This window comes from Eretmochelys imbricata, chromosome 12, assembly GCF_965152235.1.
Source record: "Eretmochelys imbricata isolate rEreImb1 chromosome 12, rEreImb1.hap1, whole genome shotgun sequence".
Lineage (NCBI taxonomy): Eukaryota > Metazoa > Chordata > Testudines > Cheloniidae > Eretmochelys > Eretmochelys imbricata.
This window is the reverse complement of record NC_135583.1, coordinates 13,742,266-13,761,574: the sequence shown is the minus strand read 5'-3', so window position 1 is coordinate 13,761,574 and position 19,309 is coordinate 13,742,266. Positions and strand designations below refer to the sequence as shown.

Below are 19,309 nucleotides of genomic sequence, written 5' to 3'. Positions count from 1 at the left end.
CTACCTTTCTTTACCGAAGCAAAATACACCTATGTTTACTGTAGCTGGCCCTATGCACAGTATTAGTAAGTGGATTGAAAAGTTGCTATAATTAACTTGCTGATAAAGAGCCAAGAAAACAAAATCTGTCAAATCTCTATCCCAGGTTCCCACAGGTGCATATTTCTAGTCTGTAAAATGTTTTATTATAGTTGACACCACTGTCTTTAGTGGAGTGATTTGTCAAATATGGACTTGTTCTGCTTCATGCTGATTTTACTACTGTCCTTTCTTTGCAAAGAACATGCTGGCTTGGCTTTATATAAAGGTATTCTTATGTTTACAGAGAACTATATAAATTCTTGCCCAGGCCTGCTGTCGTGTTACATTGTCTTGGAACTCAGCAGCCCTGTTGTAGTTAAGAGGAGGGGTTTCTGATAGGATTTCCTTTGTAAATACTTGTTTTATGTCACTTCATACAGGCTCTTCTATTAAAAATCTATTCAAACATAATATGAATTATGTGAAATGTATAGTTCTAGAGCAATGAAAATAAAATTATCAGTTTTTCATTGTTTAAAATACCTTTTGCCTCTTTGTCCTCTGTTGAAAACTCTGTGTATGTGTGTATTTAAAGTACATAATTCTGTCTAAGGCTGAGTAACTTTCATCATCTAATCTGAGGGCTACTTTTTTCAAAAATGGCTTCCAGTCTGCAGGCACAAATGATAGAATACATCTAAATGACATGATTTTTAGATGCTGATGATCCACTACAAGTTCATAATTAGAAACTGAAACTATGGGCTTTGCTGTACCCTTTGAAATGTAAGAAGACTCACACTGACTTAGTGGTCTTTGGATCAGGACCATAGTGCATAGGCAGCTGCTGGTATTTTTACGTGTATTTTCTCACTTCATATTAAATCCTAAACTATAGCTCATCTTATTATATAACATTTACATTGTAATGGGGTTGTTTTTCCCCCTCACACTGTACACCCTGTAATGAAAATATCTCATTTGTCTAAGTTTATAAGGAACTTTTTTCTGGATTACCTAACAAAGCTGATTTATTTATGAAAGTGTGTTTCTAAATGTCACCCCAGTTGTATATATGATATGGATGGTATACATATACCAAATAGCAGGTGGCCAAACTGCAGCTCATGAGCCACATACAGCTCTTTTACAGTTTGTGTGGCTCATGGAGCCCCCCATAATTCCCCCCATTCTTCACTTATCAGATTGGGGAGGGGGGAGATCAGGGCTTCTGCCCTGTGGCGGGGTGTGGGCTAGGGGCTTCTGTCCAGTGTGGTAGAGAGGGGCTCGCAGCTTCAGGCTGGCGGGGCATGCCTGCTGGGGCTCAAGGCTTCAGCTGAAGCCCCGAGCCCCAGCAGATGTGCCCTGGCTCTCGAACTTCTGAAGATTAGCATATGCGGCTCAGAGGGTCAGTAAGTTTGGCCACCCCTGCCATATACTTATATGTCCAGTAAGTTAACACTACCTATTGAGATGATAGTGGGTTGTTAAAAACATGCCCATTTAAATAAGAGAACCATAAGCATGAGGCAAAGCGGAAGTGTTCATGCACTCTCATAACACATGAAACACTCTCTACATTAATGTAAGCCTAATTGTGGAAGTGGATGAGAAAACTGGGCCCTTTACATTCAGCCATATTTGAGTTAACCATAGAGAAAAGGGTCTTGCATTTCTTCGTAATTAAAAGCTGCCTCTGGATTGTTATTTTACCCAATGGTGCCTACACAGAGTGCAGCACATAGGATAAGTAAGATCATCCCATGTTTTAAAACCACCATAAAGGCCAAACCAAGGTATGGGTTAGAATACGAAAGAGTTCTTCGGTTGAAAACAGACCCTTTATTTTTTTTATCTGTTTTTTAGCGTAATATAGAATGTTAGCACACATTAACCAACCATTGTATGAGACTATTATTACTTTTTTAAAAAATGTGAGCTACATAAAAGAAAGGTTCTGCTTAGAATTAAAAATCATTAAAGAATTTAAAAGTAGAGGCAAAAACTTCCAAATATGAGCCATTTTCACAACCATAACAACCATTTTATCATTTTATTTTTTTAAAAATGGGAAGATTACTTCAGATTTGAAGTTTGTTCATTTTCTTCTCCAGTGCATCTCAAAGCCTGACTTTGACACATGTGTTAATAATGGTCTCTTGGCAGGACCTGGAAATCTAAGGAGTATCACTTAACTGGAGACAGTATGCAGAAGGACAAGAAAAGATTTATTTATTTATTATATAGAAGTAAATCTTACTAAACTGGGACCTGATTCTGCAAGGTGCTGAGCACCTCCTGATAGGTGCCAAACACCACTATCTTCCAGTGACTTCAGTGGGAGTTGAGGACACCTAGCAGCTGCCAGGAGGCACTTAATACCTTGCAGAAAATGACCTTTAGTGCACTGGTATGTGATAGCATTACACTGTTACAAAAGTTTCTCCCTGTCCAGATTTACTAAGTACGGTTTGTCAGTAGTCTTATTGTATTTCCCTGCAGTAAAGCTACATAGTATGCAGGAATAGCCCAAGCATTTAATTTCACAAATCCAAGGAAATGGGTAAACTTTTAAACAGTTACTACTCCTTAAAAGGTTAATTAAGCAGCAAATAACGTTGTCAATTAATGTTGAATATATACACTTTTTTCTCCTCCTCCATCCAAGAAGCTCTCATTGTCTGAAAAATATCAGACAACTTAAAAGAACTGTTTCTGTAATTTTCCTAGTTATAGTTTTTAACTGCTGGCAGTTCTGAGCCGTGAAAATTTTTGATAAGTCTATCAATATTAATAAGACAATACTTTGCAATTCTATAGCACTTTCAATTTGTAGATTTCAGCAATTTGCTGTAGTTGGCAAGTATTACCATCTCTATTGTACAGATGAAGTAACTGAAGTACTGAGAGGTGATGAGGGTCACACAGTAAGTCAGTGGAAGGTTCTTGAATAGACCACATCTCCTGACTGTATTCCCATTCTCAATCTCCTAAACAGAAGCTGCCCCGTTATATGTCAGTATTCCTTATTGGTATTTAAAACCGATCCCCATTTTACTAATTACAAGCCTGATTGTCCCTGCTAGTGATTGGTGTGTTTTTACTAAACGAGTGAAAGCTACATCTAACTGAGTAGAGCTGTTTGGAAATTTTCTGATGGAACAGTTTTCCACCAGAAAATGCTGATTCAACAGAATTGAAACATTCCACAGGAATTTACTGAATTTGTTGACATTCTAACTGAAACTAGGCAGGTTTCTGTTGCTACCCCATGATCTCAGCTCCTGAGCAGCCTATTTGGCAGGCTGCTGCCAAGCCAGGGCTCCCAGGCTCCTGGCTGCTCGTCGGGGGCTGCCCTGAGAGGCGGGGAGTCAGCTGCCCAGCTCCCTGGGCTGCCTGACTCACCTGACTTTTTATTTTAAATGAAATTTAAATTTGTGTGTAATGCTTTAAAGGTATATAATACTATTGTATTTATTTTATTTTATATTTTAATATATTAAATTTAATTTTTAAATTTCATTTTTAAAATTATTAAAACATAAAATAAAATAAATACATCTGCTACTCTAATTAAAATGTTCCACTGTACTATCTTATTTTCTTGTTCAAAGTTTCTCTTGTTTGATGTTATAATGAAATAGTTTGATGCTTTGATCGGTATTAATGAGAGTAGCAGCTGCTTTTAATATCCTAGAAAAATGATTCCAGGCTAACACAACGGTATTAAAAATAGCTGCTACTCCAATTATTTTATTTTCTTGTTCAACAGTTTCATAACAACAACAAAATGTTTTACTCTGTTAATTGGAGTAGCAATTGTTAACAAATTGAAGAATAAAATAATTTAATATAAAACTAAATTTACATTAAAATATAAATTACATTAAAATAATATAAAAATAAAAAACTGCTAAAATCAAAACACAATTTTCAATTTTTCACAATATTCTTTTCTGGAATTCCTATTCAGCAGGAAATTTATAAATTGGAATGGATTATTTTAGAATTTTCAGCATTTCCCGTGAAAAGGAATTCTGAGTTTCAACCAACTCTATACCAGGAGTATAGAGTTTAGTCTACGAAAGAGATGCTATTCTGAGCTCCCATCACACAGGAGCATTAATATAATGAACAAGACTTACTCAATTTCCTTTGGCCCTGTAGAAGAAGTTGGTGTGGCTATCCAAAATAGAGGCACAATAAGGGCCATATATCCGTAATTTATTATGGACCTGCCTGAAATAATTGTAGTTAAACGAACAACCCAAGAAAAGAGTATGCTTTGCAAGGAGGTTTTTCCTTTTGGCGCACATTGGTCCTCTAGGCCAAGGAGTCTAACCCTTTTCTCATGGAAAATCGTGCAGTGACCCTGATTCACTGTCTTTCACTTACGTCGGATTTTCAGAACCTGGTTTAGAGGTTGAAGAAACAGTTTTCCTCTGTATACTTTACTGTATTTTGTTTGGCTTGTTGCCCTATAAGCGCTGCTTGCTGTGTAAATCTCTTAGAGTAATAAAAAGGCTGGATCTGTTAGCTGACAGGTTAATGTTTAACAGTTTAACAAAACCAATGATTAACTGCAGTAAAGACTAATTTTGAAGGAACCATTATTTTTTACTTTCATAAAGTACAATTTGTTTTTTTCATGTTTTTAAAAGCAACATCCCTTTGCTAAATTTAATAGCTGCCCCATCATTTCTACAATAGCGGGGAAAGAAACTGAGATACGACATTGATCATTTCCTCAGTGGTTAATAATAATAATTAATAATTAACAATTGGAATGATCCTAAAGATTTATAATTGACATATAATCTCCTCTATTTGCTATTTAATGGACACAAGTCACTCAATAATTTATTTGTATAACATTAAAAGCAATCTTCAATGGTTTCTAACATGAGTAATATGTTCTAGATACTGATTGTGGAAGAAATGCTATATGTAAAAATATTTCCTCACTGCCTGGCACTGAATATGTAGCCAAAATGCTCATTTCTGTATGTGAATTGTATAATTACGCAATAATTGCTAGAAGTTGGTCATTACTCGTAGACGTTAACCACCTAGAGGTAATTTTCTGAGGTAGGTTTAGGGCAATTGTTGAGTACTTTTCAACAAGTTAATCACTGTCCATAACATAGATATACTTGTGAAAATTTAAATTAATAGCAGCTCTTCATAATGTTAATATTAAATCTTTATTTGAATTAAAGATGTCAGTTTGTTTTTCTCACCACCATCACTGTTTATATTGATAAGATTTCTCTCCTGCATCAATTTAGAGAGGAAAGAATTTCCCCAAATTCTTTTTTTTTTTTTTTTTTGGTAGTGCTTTTGTTCCTGATATGTTCAGACACTAACTGTTGGGAGAAAATTGCAACTTCTGTTCAAGGGACAAATTGATAAGAATGCAGTTTCAGGAAATCCCTTTTTTGTATATATAAATCCCAGTTGGAATTGAAAATTTAAATGACACCCTTGTTAATAATACCAGTATATTGTTTTTAGAGAATCATTTTTTTAAAAGATGGTTAGAGCGCCTGTGATGGAAGTCACAGTCCAAGTTAGATCAGTTGAGCTATAAAGAATCTTGAACTATAAAGAGTTTTTGGCCAGGGTGCATACCACAGAAATATGTGTTCTGTGACTTCCAGATTGGATTACTGTAATATGCTGTATATGAGGCTATCTTTTACCACAACCACTGAAACTTCAGATAGTGAAGAATAAAACTACCCACCTGTTGAATGGTGCTTCTCATTCAGAGTTTTGCATGATTGTTACGGCTTCCAGGTGATTTCTGAGTCCAATTTAAGGTGTGCAATATGGTTTGATTCCTGAGTACCTTTGAGAGGGGGAGGGCTGCTGGTGGGGCATCTTTTTTTTAAAAAAAAAAAAAGAGGTCCTCTACTCTGAGCGTCACCATTAGCATTGGTCCTGCAGGGGCTAGATTTGTTGACCTTTAATTCATATTGCAAACCGAATCTTTTCTCCTGGGCTTTTTGTGAGAAAGTGAACTGATTGGGTAATAGTGGGTGACAGTGGAGTCTCAGTTTGGGTGGAACAGGGAGGGATTTTATATTTTGGAAATTGATTCCACTTTGTATGTTTCACAAAACAATATACAAGTGCCCAATATACAAGTGCAGAGCTTAAAAATTGAAATAAATAATTCTCTCAAGCATAAGCCTTTGCTCTACCTTGATATGAGAGCTGTTAGTTGGGGTCAACAGCAAAACCAGATATTACAGGTTTTTTTTTCTGCATAAGCTGGCAGTGATGCTTCTTATTAAGAAATGGGACATGGCATTAGGGTTTGATTTAGGATTAGGTTTGGCATTCCAATTCAAGGTTAAAACAGGGAGCATTTGGGTTTGAAAGTGCTAAAATCTCTCAAACTGTTGTGTTTGGCCCAAAATGACAAAGAAACCTCTGAAAGTCAGCTGCCTTTGCAAGACTTTCTCCATGGTGGGCCAATAACTAAACTAGATCTAGAAAAACAAGCCCTTCATTGTTCTGGGTCCAGATATGACCCAAAATCCTAAGGGCAGTGTGATGTGATGTGTCTGGCCTTCTCTGTCTCCTGCTTGGGGTGTTGCCACCCTGACACACCCTACCTGGAAAAAAGTGTCAGAGGGACTATGAGTTCAGATCTCCAAGCACAGTCTAACATTCAGTCTGTGGTATTGACCGAAGCAATAAGACATGGTCCTCCAGAGTCTAGAAGGGCTGGGAAGGGGCAGTAGCCAATCAGGATCCACCAAGAGAGATAAGAAGGCTTGCCTGCGTCTTCTGTGGAGGAGTGCTGGGTGAAGCTGGACAGGAGCGGAGTTCCCTTGGGTTTAATTCAGAACCCCAGGTCCTGATCAGGGCCTAGCCATCCTCTGTACCTTCACCTGAAGGAATGTGACAAACTGGGTATTTTGTTCTGAGGTTCAAAGATTCAGGTGGCCAATTTTTGAGTCGTACTTTAACTGTTGAAGGAGTTCCTTGCATGAACTGCCTTGCTCTGGGCAAGCTGTGACAGGCAGGTTCAAGACTCTGGGATTCAGAATACCTCTGAAATACCAGACTGGGACATCAAGCCTGGTGTTCTGGCCAAATTTTACTTCAGTTACTATATTCTCTCTATCACAACTTCCTCTTTAATTATGGCCGGGTAGGTACAGTGTGTCCAAACTGTTGTAGGAGTGTTGCTATAAGCTTGTTACATAGTTGCAGCATTTCATTTCGGATGTGAGCAAACTAATACCTGAGGGCCAGATTCTGCAGTCCTTTACTGAGCAGATCAATGGGAGTTTTGCTTTGTTTTTATTAAGTACTGCTAAATTTGGCAATTTCTGTGTAGTTTGTTCCAAGGTAAACAAATCTCTTTAAGGTCTGTTTGTATTAAAGGTGCTATGTATATGCAAGACCCATGTGATTACAATACCTATAGTTTAGTTGTAGAACTTGAAACATCCAAATGTTTTAACTTAAACTGGAACCATAGTTGTCTAAACAAATATATGGCCTCATTGCTGCTTGAGGTGACAATAGGATTTTATTATAACTTCTCCCTACATATAAGTTTTGCCAGCTAACGTAGGGATAGGCCACAAATGATGAGAAGCCTTATTTTAAAATCACTTTGGCACAACTGACAGAAGCAAGTAGCAGCTTGCTTCCATTTGTTTCCAAAATAACATGGTAAGAGTCATAAGTTTCAACTGCTGCAGATAATTATTAGGTGCATTCATTGGGAACATAGGGAAAGAGCGTCTGTGAGCTACATCTGAACTCTGTACTTAAGCAATAAAAATTTTATCAAACTGCAAAAAACTAAGTCATTTTAACGAGCACATTCCAAAGGTGCTGGATTTATGAGGAGACCCCAGGAAACTTTGATTGAAATTGCTGTCTCTGATTGTAGTTCTATATTTTATTGGTGCCATATTGTGAACAGTGCTGCTGCCAAAGTGAATGGGAAAGCAGAATAACAGACAGAGTTAACCCACAAAGGTTACCTCTTTTTATAATATCCATGATGTATTGCATTAAAAATGCCTTGAAAGCCATCCTATTTGCAGTTTTCAGAAAGCATTTTTTCTTAAATTAAGTTACGATTTATCTGAACAGGGCAGAAAATATGAAAGCCCCTGAAAGACTTTAGTATTGATTTTTCTCAGAGTATTTGCTAGCTCTTGTTTTCTCATTTGTGTGCTCCTTGATGGAACAGCCTAGAGCTGTGCACTGATCCTGAGACAAAGCTTTAGCAGGATGAGAAGAACAATAGTGAGGGGCAGTATTGTGGGGCTGATCTTATAATAGGAGTTTTGCCTGAGTAAACAAGGACATCAGGTTTGGGTTCTGGGATATTTACTTTTTTTTCTTCCTGGTTCCAGAATTTAAACAAAATTTAAATCACCTGGAAAATTATTAGAATTGTATTAACTATTATGCCTCCCCCCAACTAAATAAACACTGTAGTAGCCATATGTGATGAATGACTTGAATATTCTGAAGGCATGAGGTCAATGCTACTCTGTAAGTGTGTGCAGAATAATGAAAGTTATAAATCTTTTTTCTAGTATTTATGTTCTAAAAATAATTAAGCTTAAAGTCTACAAAAATTATGACATTAATGTGTATGTGTCGTGGCAGTGAAATAGATCTATTCAACCAATCTGTAATTATTGATTCTTTAAAAATTAGGCAACATACAATTGTTGATTATTACTAGCCATCGATGGTAGTTGAGTACCAGTTGCTCATTAATAGCTGTGTCCTCCCCCTGACAAAATGCTCTATTACATCAGCCATTAAACTATTACACCATAGCTTCCACGTACCCTATTATAAATGTAGACTGTATCTTTCACTTAATACTGCATTATACTCAGCCTCTGAAAATAGTTCTAGTTGAGAGATTGAGCTCCAAATATTTTTTCATTGCACTGGATTATTATTTTTCTCCTAGTTTATCACATTCATGTTGTTTAATGATAAAGCAACCACATGAAGATTAGATTGTACAGAATCTTCATTGGCTGTTGCCCTCTCTAACGTGTTTGAGTAGTCTAATAAAGGATGGAAGATAGGATTCAAGGATTATCTCTTCAACTCTGCTGATTTTTTGTGTGGCTTTATAGAAGTCACTTGAACTTCACTGAACCTTAGTTTATGCTTTGGTAAAATTAGAACTAATGACATGTAAACAAGTTTAATTGTTTTTAAAGTGCTTTGAAATCCTTGTCTCAAAGTTATCTTAGAATTTGTTTCTTCTTACATATGTGGTATCATCTTTCCAATCTAATATTGGTAAGCATACTACTATAGTTTTAATAATCTGCAATAAAAAACCTCCCAAAACCTCCGATCCAAACATTGCAGAACTGTAGGGAATTTTAGATGTGGTGCCAGACTTTATTGTCCTGATTCTCCATTGTCCTGTGCCTCGTGTATACATTTTGGGTTTGTAGTGTTTTACACGCACTTTATACTCGCATTCCATTGACATCAGTGACTGCATGAGGTGCAGATCAATGGAGAATTAGGCTCAGTGGCTTATGACCATACCTAACGTATTTCGGTTTGCACTACTAAATTCTTCTTTATATTGTGTGGTTCTAATCCTCCCTCATTTCTTTGCCTTTTTCTTTATGTCTCTCTTCTTTTTCTTGTTTAGGTTCTGCATGTGACAAAGATAATGAACAGTATGTGGAAGGGAGAGACCCAGCTGACTGGCACGTAGGCCTGAAGGTAGCATGGGACATAAAGACACCTGGACTGGCAATACCCCTTCACCCAGGAGACTGCTATTTTATGCTGGGTAATTTTCAAAGGTTTAGGAATGCAAATGTTTCTATTGAAAATATAGGGCAGACCATCAACTGGAGTAAATTATCATAGCTCCATTGACGTCAGTGGATGTGGGTGACTTACAACAGCTGAGGATCTGGCCAGAATGTGTAATTACGTTGTGGTTTTTTTGGTCTTCGGAGACTGTTTTCTTCAATTTTTCTTGTTTTCTTTCTTGTTAGTGGTGCAGAGTGAAGTTTACCTGTAAGCCTTTCCCTGTCTCATGCTCAGATTGTAATTGAGGTTAGCTTCAGCACAATAGGAAAATTTCTTCAGCTTGTACTTTAAGGATAAACTACTTGTGTGAGAAGTTGAGGTGTTATTCCTTATTTTTAATGGAAGCTTCCTCTTCCTCCTTTCAAGACACAGTTTCCTGGGGAACAATAGCCATCTACTTCATTGTCTTATTACAAAATCTCCCCGAAAGTGCGGTTTTGGGTGAAGATGGACTATACGTGTATGTCATTTGTTTTTAAAATGTCCATATATATAGCTATAAAAACAAGCTGTGTATATTGCTGTTGTCATTTATATTTCTGACTCCTCGGCTCAGGATGAGATTTTCTTAGTACTTCTTTGCACTGTTTTCTGATGATGTGTTGGTCACCTGCTTTAAGTATGAGCCTTTCTCTCATTCTGTTACATTTTTGACCAGTGTGTATTCAAGAATACCCTCTTCCAATGTTGGAATTATGCTGTAGAATTGAGCTGTTCTATTCCAAAAAGGAGCCTGGATGCATCACTTGTTTGAGGGACAAAGAGAATTAAATCGGGCCCACTGGTTCTGGCAGCTGAAGTCCAACATTGCTGTTAATAGTACAAGGCAGCAAGTCAGGGAACATAAGTAGGTTCATTCTGGATTAGCATTTCCTACTAATTAAATCACCTTGTGAATAAACCGCAGCTACATCACACCATGAGCCATGTGACCTAAAACTCAGACAATCATTGTGAGACTGCAGATCATTGTGAGATTGCCTGTATTGGCTGTTCAGAGATTGGTGAAACCAACACCCTTGTTGACACTCCCAGTTCATGCACTTCTGATATGTTGGGGCCCAAGGTACTTCCACAAAGCAGCTCTTCCTACCTGCTTACTTACTGGGGTAGTTTTCCTTTTCGCTTTTCCGCATTGTCTATCAGGTGAAACTGAACAACTTAGTTACCACAAGTGAATTTTTTTCAGAGTGCCTGCTAATATCTTGTACCTCGTTCTGCTCTTAGCTACACCTCTACAACCCTACTGAGGTCAACAGTGTGGCATATGTGTAACTAAAAGTAGAGTGTGGCCATATCAGACTTGAGCATCTCACAGAAGAAGATACGGAGTTGTTTGAAATCCTTGAATACTGTGATAAAGAAGATGTGTCTAACTTTTCTTCTTCCATTAGGATGTGGGCTAGCAGTCTTGAGAGAGAGAGATTTTTTTTTTAAAATCAAAGTGAAGGTTATGTGACAGTTAATAATTCCCTTTGTAAGAGTTTGTAATCCATCTTTGTGCAATAGCTATTCTAACATCAGATGGGGAGATTCATCTAATTCTTATTGACTGTAAAGTTTATGCCTAATCAGCCTTGTTGGCCAGCTGATTCAGAAGACAAATTGTGGAATGGATGTTCATCATCAGTGATTTTAGTACTGTTTATTTTAGTACTGTAAATCATAGCTGGCTGAACTTTCAAATGGTAAGGACATTCCTTATTCCCCTGATAGGAGTTAACTTTATATACTGTGGCTCAGGCACTGCTGGAAATGCTATATAAAGGACGGGTCAAAAAATGTATTTTATTTAACACCTAACAACATCCTGATCATGTTTAGGTGGAAACAGAGGACATATTAAACGTTTTTCCAGTTATGGTGTATAAATCACTCTTTCGTATTAATACTTCATAGAAAACTACTGTTTGGGACTCTGTAGAGCAGGTGTTAGATATTCTCTTCTCGGTTTCTAAATAATTTACAATTACCTTTTAGCAGGATTAACAAAAACATCTATTTGAATTTAACAGCAGTAATAATATAGAAGGGTCCATCCTAGAAATGAAACTTTCTGACTAAATCATATCTATTTTATTAGTTGAAGTGAGTGACTTAATATAGCTGGTAATAACCTGTAATTAAGGGACCTATATTAGCATTGGGTTGTTCTGTATCTTCTTCATGTTGTTGGTTTGCAAGCACACTATTTTAAGAGTAGATACAAATGTGGGATGACACATAAGGTGTGATTCAATATATTGGGAGATTTAAAATATGGGAACATTATATAAGAGGTAGCATGATCGCAAATGACCAAATACTAGTTAATTTATCCTGTATTTCTGCATTTCACGCATTCTAGAATCTCATCTTCTCCTTCTCAGTTACCTGGGGTACTTCCTCTATCATGGCTGGAAAACAGTGGAAACAGTTAGAGAACATGCTGTTTGATCCATCTGGAATTTGTACCATCTGGACTTGTACCAGTGTCACTTTGGGAATCAGCTAGTAGATGCTGGTGGAGGGTGGGGGCAGCATGTTTAATGTTTACAATAGGGGGAATGACAGTCGGGACTTCCACGTACTCTTCCTGACTCTGTCTTTGACTCGTGATGGTGGTAAGTCGCTTCACCTTTGTGTGGCTCAGTTTTTCCATTTGTAAAATAATATGTTTACTTTACATGGGTGTTGTGAGAAAAGATGTCAGATTCAGCATGCTGTTAATCATTTAAAAGCCAGCATTTATCAACAGTTATTGCATAGTGGTATCTGAGATACTCTATTTCCTTTTCTTATGTGTGTACAGGAAGTAGCACATCTCTTCATCAATACCATTGTGTGAACATTTGATAAATACTGACATTTTTAATGATAACTTCTCAAAATACAAATTATTTTTATTATTAATAAAAGCCGACAGATGGCTAGGTCAACACTATAATTTATACAACCTCCATTAGCCTAGAAGTAGAACCTTAATTATAAGGTTTTTGTTGGACAGTTACATACTTTGGTTGTGGCCATCTTAGCACAAAATAAATACAATCCAAATGTGCTGTTTCCATGAACCTCTGCATTTATTTTTGAGAGACATAGTATTATGAATTGTATATTTTTTTTAATAGCATTTCAAAGAACAGGAAAAAGTGGATGAATTTTTTTGCCCTTCAAAAAAAAATATAAGGGTGTCCTACTCACAGGCACTTCTGTGATATGGTTCGTTGTTACTTTGAGAAGAATTGTGTTTAAAAATGCAATATCTAAGGTTAGCTTTACACTTGCTTTCTCAGCTCTTGTCTTCAGTTGAAATATGCTGCTGTATTAAGTCATGTCTTGAACTGTATATTATGTGCCAAATATCAGGTGTTCAAATTTGTCCATTTTAAGATATGCTACCACAATATCAAAAAGAACTTTTGATTTAAGGGGGGAGGGGGGGAATTAGCTTTAATGTGGCATTACTTTTTTTTTATAATCTTTGTTTTTCCTCACATGAAAAATAGCCTTGCAGAGGAACTGCAAACCTGCTGCCTGATAACTGGAATCTGAACTTCATAGCACTTATGAAACGGAAACAGTTTAGCTCAATTTAGAATAATATATTGGTCTGTAGAGGAAACACATACTGAACACTGCTGTCTCAAGTACACAGTCAAGGGGTGTCTAATATGAAACGTGTTGGGTGCATGTAATAAATCCACAGCACGTGGAGGTGAGCGAAGAGCCCCATCTGCTGTGGTCGAGAGCATGCTTAACTAGGGTTGTCATGGTCTTACTATTAAATTGGAATCTTTCCCCTAAACTTGACCAGATTTGCATGACCAGATTTGCAAATAGATTTACAATTTTCACTAATTTTCCTACCATGACTTCAAAACATACTTAACAAAAATGCAATCTGAACTTTTTCAAGGGGGGAAGATTTACTTTTCCACAGCTGTTTCCCATAGATCAAATGTTGCTTGAAGGTTAGGGGTTTAAAGCAGCTTGAAGATGAACTTGATGGTGTCTTTTTTTTCCTAAACAAATTATAGTTCAAGGAGCATCAGAAATTATTTTCATTAACCAGAATTTAGGCACACACGTTGTGGGGGTGGGCTGTGGTTGGAGATATTCCTTTAATGGAAACATTTCCACATGTATGTAGTGGCTCATTTAAACTATTTCTAGCCAGTTAATCTGCTTGTACTTCTATATATTAACTTGAACCTTTTTTGCTCTTTAGCATCTTGAATATGTTTTTTTTAACTTTATTGTTTGCTCTCTTGACTCCATGTTTTATCTAAATTCTTTTTCCCATGATTATTAAGCCTGTTAGCCCCAGAAATTTATTTGTTGTTATGAAACTTTGATCATATAGTTTGGCAAATCCCTGACACATTGTTCAGTTCAATCTTTTAATCCATTCTGTGTTTTCTTTATGCACACACTTTTTGGGTTTAAATACTACAAATGTTCCTTGATTAGGGCCAGTTATATATTCCACCTTTTCCCCATGGAGGTGATGAAAGGAGTAGAAGATGGTCCATAATTTCTTGGTGGGGAGGAAACGGAACATGTAGGGGTCATTCCCCCAACATTGCTGCAACAGCCCCATAGTATGCTACCTGTATGTTTGTATCTCTACAATTGAAATGCAGGGATGAAGCTGTGTGTGAAGGGGTAGACCAATGGAGAATTGCTTCCTGTAGCATTACCTCATCCATCCAGACTTGTGGATTGTGTAAGATAATGCTGATAGAATCAAGTTTGTGAATTGTAACTAGTTTTGCAAGTTCAGTTTGTGATGTGCACAACAGATGGCACTGCAAAAGGGTCATTCATCCCTACTGATGCATGCATCAGATGGTTTTTTGGGGAAAAAGGCTTATGTGTATCTTACTTTTAGAAACTGTCTTTTGCATAGCTCATTATAATGGGATACCAATCATTTAAAAAACCTTCTTGGTTTCACTCACATGACTAAATCCAAATGGAACTGGAGAGATGGCAGAATGGTGGTTAAGCATTTTAGCTCCAGGGTGTCTGTATACGTATTTACACTAAAATGATCACAAGAATAAATATGCATCTTTATTTTTATATATATATTTTTTTGTTTAGGAAAATAAATAGCCCAATTCCATTTCATGTTTTTATTGTTAGATATATTTGCATTTTGAATATTGAAAATTATGCTGTGCTTTGAATGAGAGGCATCATACATGGCAACACTGATGACAAAAAAGCAATTATCTGAAGAAGCTCAATAGAAACAATAAGCAGAAAGGAAAGGCAAAAAATTGATTATTGTCATCAGTACTGCATGCATTACATTGCTATCCCCAGGAATCATTGTGTACTAATAATCAAGAGCTCAGCCCTGTAGTCCTTCTCATTAGAGTAATCCTTATTTGTACAAGCAAGTCTCACTGAACTCAGTAGGAGCTGTGAGCACTCTACACCTCACAGGATTGGGCAAAAAGTTATGTCTTCTTTCCTTCCTGTATTTGGTTTATTTTGATAGTCTGTAGCAGTAGCATGTGGAATTACAACCATCAGTTCCCTGTGTCTGCATTGGTTTGTCACCACATTGATGCCAGAGTTCAGTTATTCACACACTCATCCATCCACTTCTCTGACAAAGACTGTACATGTACAGATCTAATGCTGTAGCACAGGGATAATCAAATCATGATTGTAATAAAAAACAAGCAAACAAAATTAAAAACAACATAAACATACCAGCAAAAAGAAAACGAAGGAGTACTTGTGGCGCCTTAGATACTAACAAATTTATTTGGGCATAAGCTTTCCAGGGCTAAAACCCACTTCATTGAATGCATGCAGTGGAAAATACAGTAGGAAGATAGATATATATACACAGAGAACATGAAAAAATGGGTGTTGCCATACCAACTGTAACGAGACCAATTAATTAAGCTGGGCTATTATCAACAGGAGAAAAAAAACCCACCTTTTGTAATGATAGTCAGGATGGCCCATTTCAAACAGTTGACAAGAAGGTGTGAGTAACAGTAGAGGGGAAAAAGTTAGCATGGGGAAATAGTTTTTACTTTATATAATGACCCCCCCCACCCATTCTTTATTCAAGCCTAATTTATTGGTGGCCAGTTTGCAAATTAAGTCCAATTCTGCAGTTTCTCGTTGGAGTCTGTTTTTGAAGTTTTTTGTTGGAGAATTGCAACTTTTAGGTCTGAAATTGAATGACCAGGGAGGTTGAAGTGTTCTCCGACAGGTTTTTGAATGTTATAATTCTTGATGTCTGATTTGTGTCCATTTATTCTTTTGAGTAGAGATTGTCTGGTTTGGCCAATGTACATGGCAGAGTGGCATTGTTGGCACATGATGGCATATATCACATTGGTAGATGTGCAGGTGAACGAGCCTCTTATGGTATGGCTGATGTGATTAGGTCCTATGATGGTGTCCCTTGAATAAATATGTGGACAGAGTTGGCCATGGGCTTTGTTGCAAGGATAGGTTCCTGGGTTAGTGTTTTTGTTGTGTGGTGTGTGGTTGCTGGTGAGTATTTGCTTCAGGTTGGGACGCTGTCTGTAAGCGAGGACTGGCCTGTCTCCCAAGATCTGTGAGAGTGAGTGATCATCCTTCAGGATAGGTTGTAGCTCCCTGATGATGCGCTGGAGAGGTTTAGTTTGGGGGCTGACGGTGACGGCTAGTGGCATTCTGTTATTTTCTTTGTTGGGCCTGTCCTGTAGTAGGTAACTTCTGGGTACTCTTCTGGCTCTGTCAATCTGTTTCTTCACTTCAGCAGGTGGGTATTGTAGTTGTAAGAATGCTTGATAGAGATCTTGTAGGCGTTTGTCTCTGTCTGAGGGGTTGGAGCAAAATGCGGTTGTATCGTAGAGTCTGGCTGTAGACAATGGATCGTGTGGTGTGGTCTGGATGAAAGCTGGAGGCATGTAGGTAAGCATAGTTGTCAGTAGGTTTCCGGCATAGGGTGGTGTTTATGTGGCCATCGCTTATTAGCACTGTAGTGTCCAGGCAGCGGATCTCTTGTGTGGACTGGTCCAGGCTGAGGTTAATAGTGGGATGGAAATTGTTGAAATCATGGTGGAATTCCTCAAGGGCTTCTTTTCTATGGGTCCAGATGATGAAGATGTCATTAATGTAGCGTAAGTAGAGTAGGGGCGTTAGGGGACGAGAGCTGAGGAAGCTTTGTTCTAAGCCAGCCAAAAAATGTTGGCATACTGTGGGGCCATGCGGGTACCCATAGCAGTGCCACTGATTTGAAGGTATACATTGTCCCCAAATGTGAAATAGTTATGGGCGAGGACAAAGTCATAAAGTTCAGCCACCAGGTTTGCCGTGACATTATCGGGGATACTGTTCCTGACGGCTTGTAGTCCATCTTTGTGTGGAATGTTGGTGTAGAGGGCTTCTACATCCATAGTGGCCAGGATGGTGTTTTCTGGAAGATGATCAATGGATTCAACACATGTCTGAACAGCACACTAATCCATGAGAAACTGCTGAACTGGAATTAATTTGCAAACTAGATACTATTAACTTGGGCTTGAATAGAGACTGGGAGTGGCTGGGTCATTACGCAAATTGAATTTATTTCCCCATGTTAAGTATCCTCACATCATCTTGTCAACTGTCTGAAATGCGCCATCTTGATTACCACTACAAAAGTTTTTTTTTTCCCCCTCCTGCTAATAATAGCTCATCCATCACCAATGGATTATAGTTTCCTCAGTGGTGTCTCGAAGATAGCTAGGAGTGCTGGTAGCGTAGGGCCTGAGGAGAGAGTCTACATAGTCAGACAATCCTGCTGTCAGGGTGCTAATGCCTGAGATGATGGGGCGTCCAGGATTTCCAGGTTTATGGATCTTGGGTAGCAGATAGAATACCCCTGGTCGTGGTTCTAGGGGTGTGACTGTGCAGATTTCTTCCTGTGCTTTTTCAGGGAGTTTCTTGAGCAAATGGTGTAGTTTCTTTTGGTAACCCTCAGTGGGATCAGAGGGTAATGGCCTGTAGAATGTAGTGTTAGAGAGCCATATTTATTCAAGGGACACCATCACAGGACCTAATCACATCAGCCATACCATAAGAGTCTCGTTCACCTGCACATCTACCAATGTGATATATGCCATCATATGCCAACAATGCCCCTCTGCCATGTACATTGGCCAAACCAGACAATCTCTACTCAAAAGAATAAATGGACACAAATCAGACATCAAGAATTATAACATTCAAAAACCTGTCGGAGAACACTTCAACCTCCCTGGTCACTCAATTTCAGACCTAAAAGTCACAATTCTCCAACAAAAAACTTCAAAAACAGACTCCAACGAGAAACTGCAGAATTGGAATTAATTTGCAAACTGGCCACCATTAAATTAAACTTGAATAAAGACTGGGAGTGGATGGGTCATTACACAAAGTAAAAACTATTTCCCTGTGCTAATTTTTTCCCCCCTACTGTTACTCACACCTTCTTGTCAACTGTTTGAAATGGGCCATCCTGATTATCACTACAAAAGGTGGGGTATTTTTTCTCCTGTTGATAATAGCCCAGCGTAATTAATTGGTCTCGTTACAGTTGGTATGGCAACACCCATTTTTTCATGTTCTCTGTGTATATATATATCTTCCTACTGTATTTTCCACTGCATGCATCCGATGAAGTGGGTTTTAGCCCTGGAAAGCTTATGCCCAAATACATTTGTTAGTCTCTAAGGTGCCACAAGTACTCCTTGTTTTTTTTCCTGATATAGACTAAAATGGCTACCACTCTGAAACCTGTAAACATACCATTTATCTTTAGGCAGCCCAAAAAAGTGGAAAATATAGTTAAGCCAGACATGTCCTATGGAAGCAAAGATCACCATATAAAATATAGTAATAACAGTGAATGATTAACCTCAAGAACTCTGTTTCAAACTCATTCTCATGTAATAGCCAAGAACTTCAGAAATAGAAAAAAATGTTTTTTTCTGTTTTGAGTCCATTTTGGTGTAATCTTGTGCCATCTTTTTACCTATCTTTTCTAGGAACCTTTCAACTGACTCTAAGTCCCTCAAAAGATGTAATTTTTTAAGATATATAACTTTCATTTGAGAGGGGAAGATTGCTGTGTCACCTATTTTTAAAGAAAGAATTGTTTAATAGTAATTCATGTTCACCTTTGAGTCTTGAGTATATAATTTTTCGGCCTGGAAACTTAAAGCCATTATAATTGGCAGAGCTGGCAGAGACGCTTTTCAGTAAGGTTGCCTAACACTTTCCATTATATGCCCTGGTTTTCATTGTGTGTAACGTTGACAAAACTTTATCTATTTGGTTGAAATTTTCCATGTTAAGCAACTGCCTCAGGCTAAATTTCTTTTTGAAATTTCTTTTTGTTTAAGCAAAAACAGTTCAGTCACTTTAGAGACTGAGGCTGGAGGAATTAGTTTCTTTGCCAGTGTTTAAAAAAAAATCGTAACTG

The 19,309-nt window shown here is 37.7% G+C and overlaps 1 protein-coding gene across 8 annotated transcripts in view; it reads left to right on the top strand.

The window, feature by feature from the left end:
• The window catches only part of FTO (FTO alpha-ketoglutarate dependent dioxygenase), a 330,710-nt gene that overhangs the window by 77,875 nt on the left and 233,526 nt on the right, over positions 1 to 19,309 (top strand). For all 8 annotated transcript variants that reach the window (XM_077830856.1, XM_077830857.1, XM_077830849.1 and 5 more), the window contains exon 4: positions 9,695 to 9,838. In XM_077830856.1, the coding sequence (XP_077686982.1) occupies positions 9,695 to 9,838 (144 nt within the window). The remainder of the gene's footprint in view (positions 1 to 9,694; positions 9,839 to 19,309) is intronic.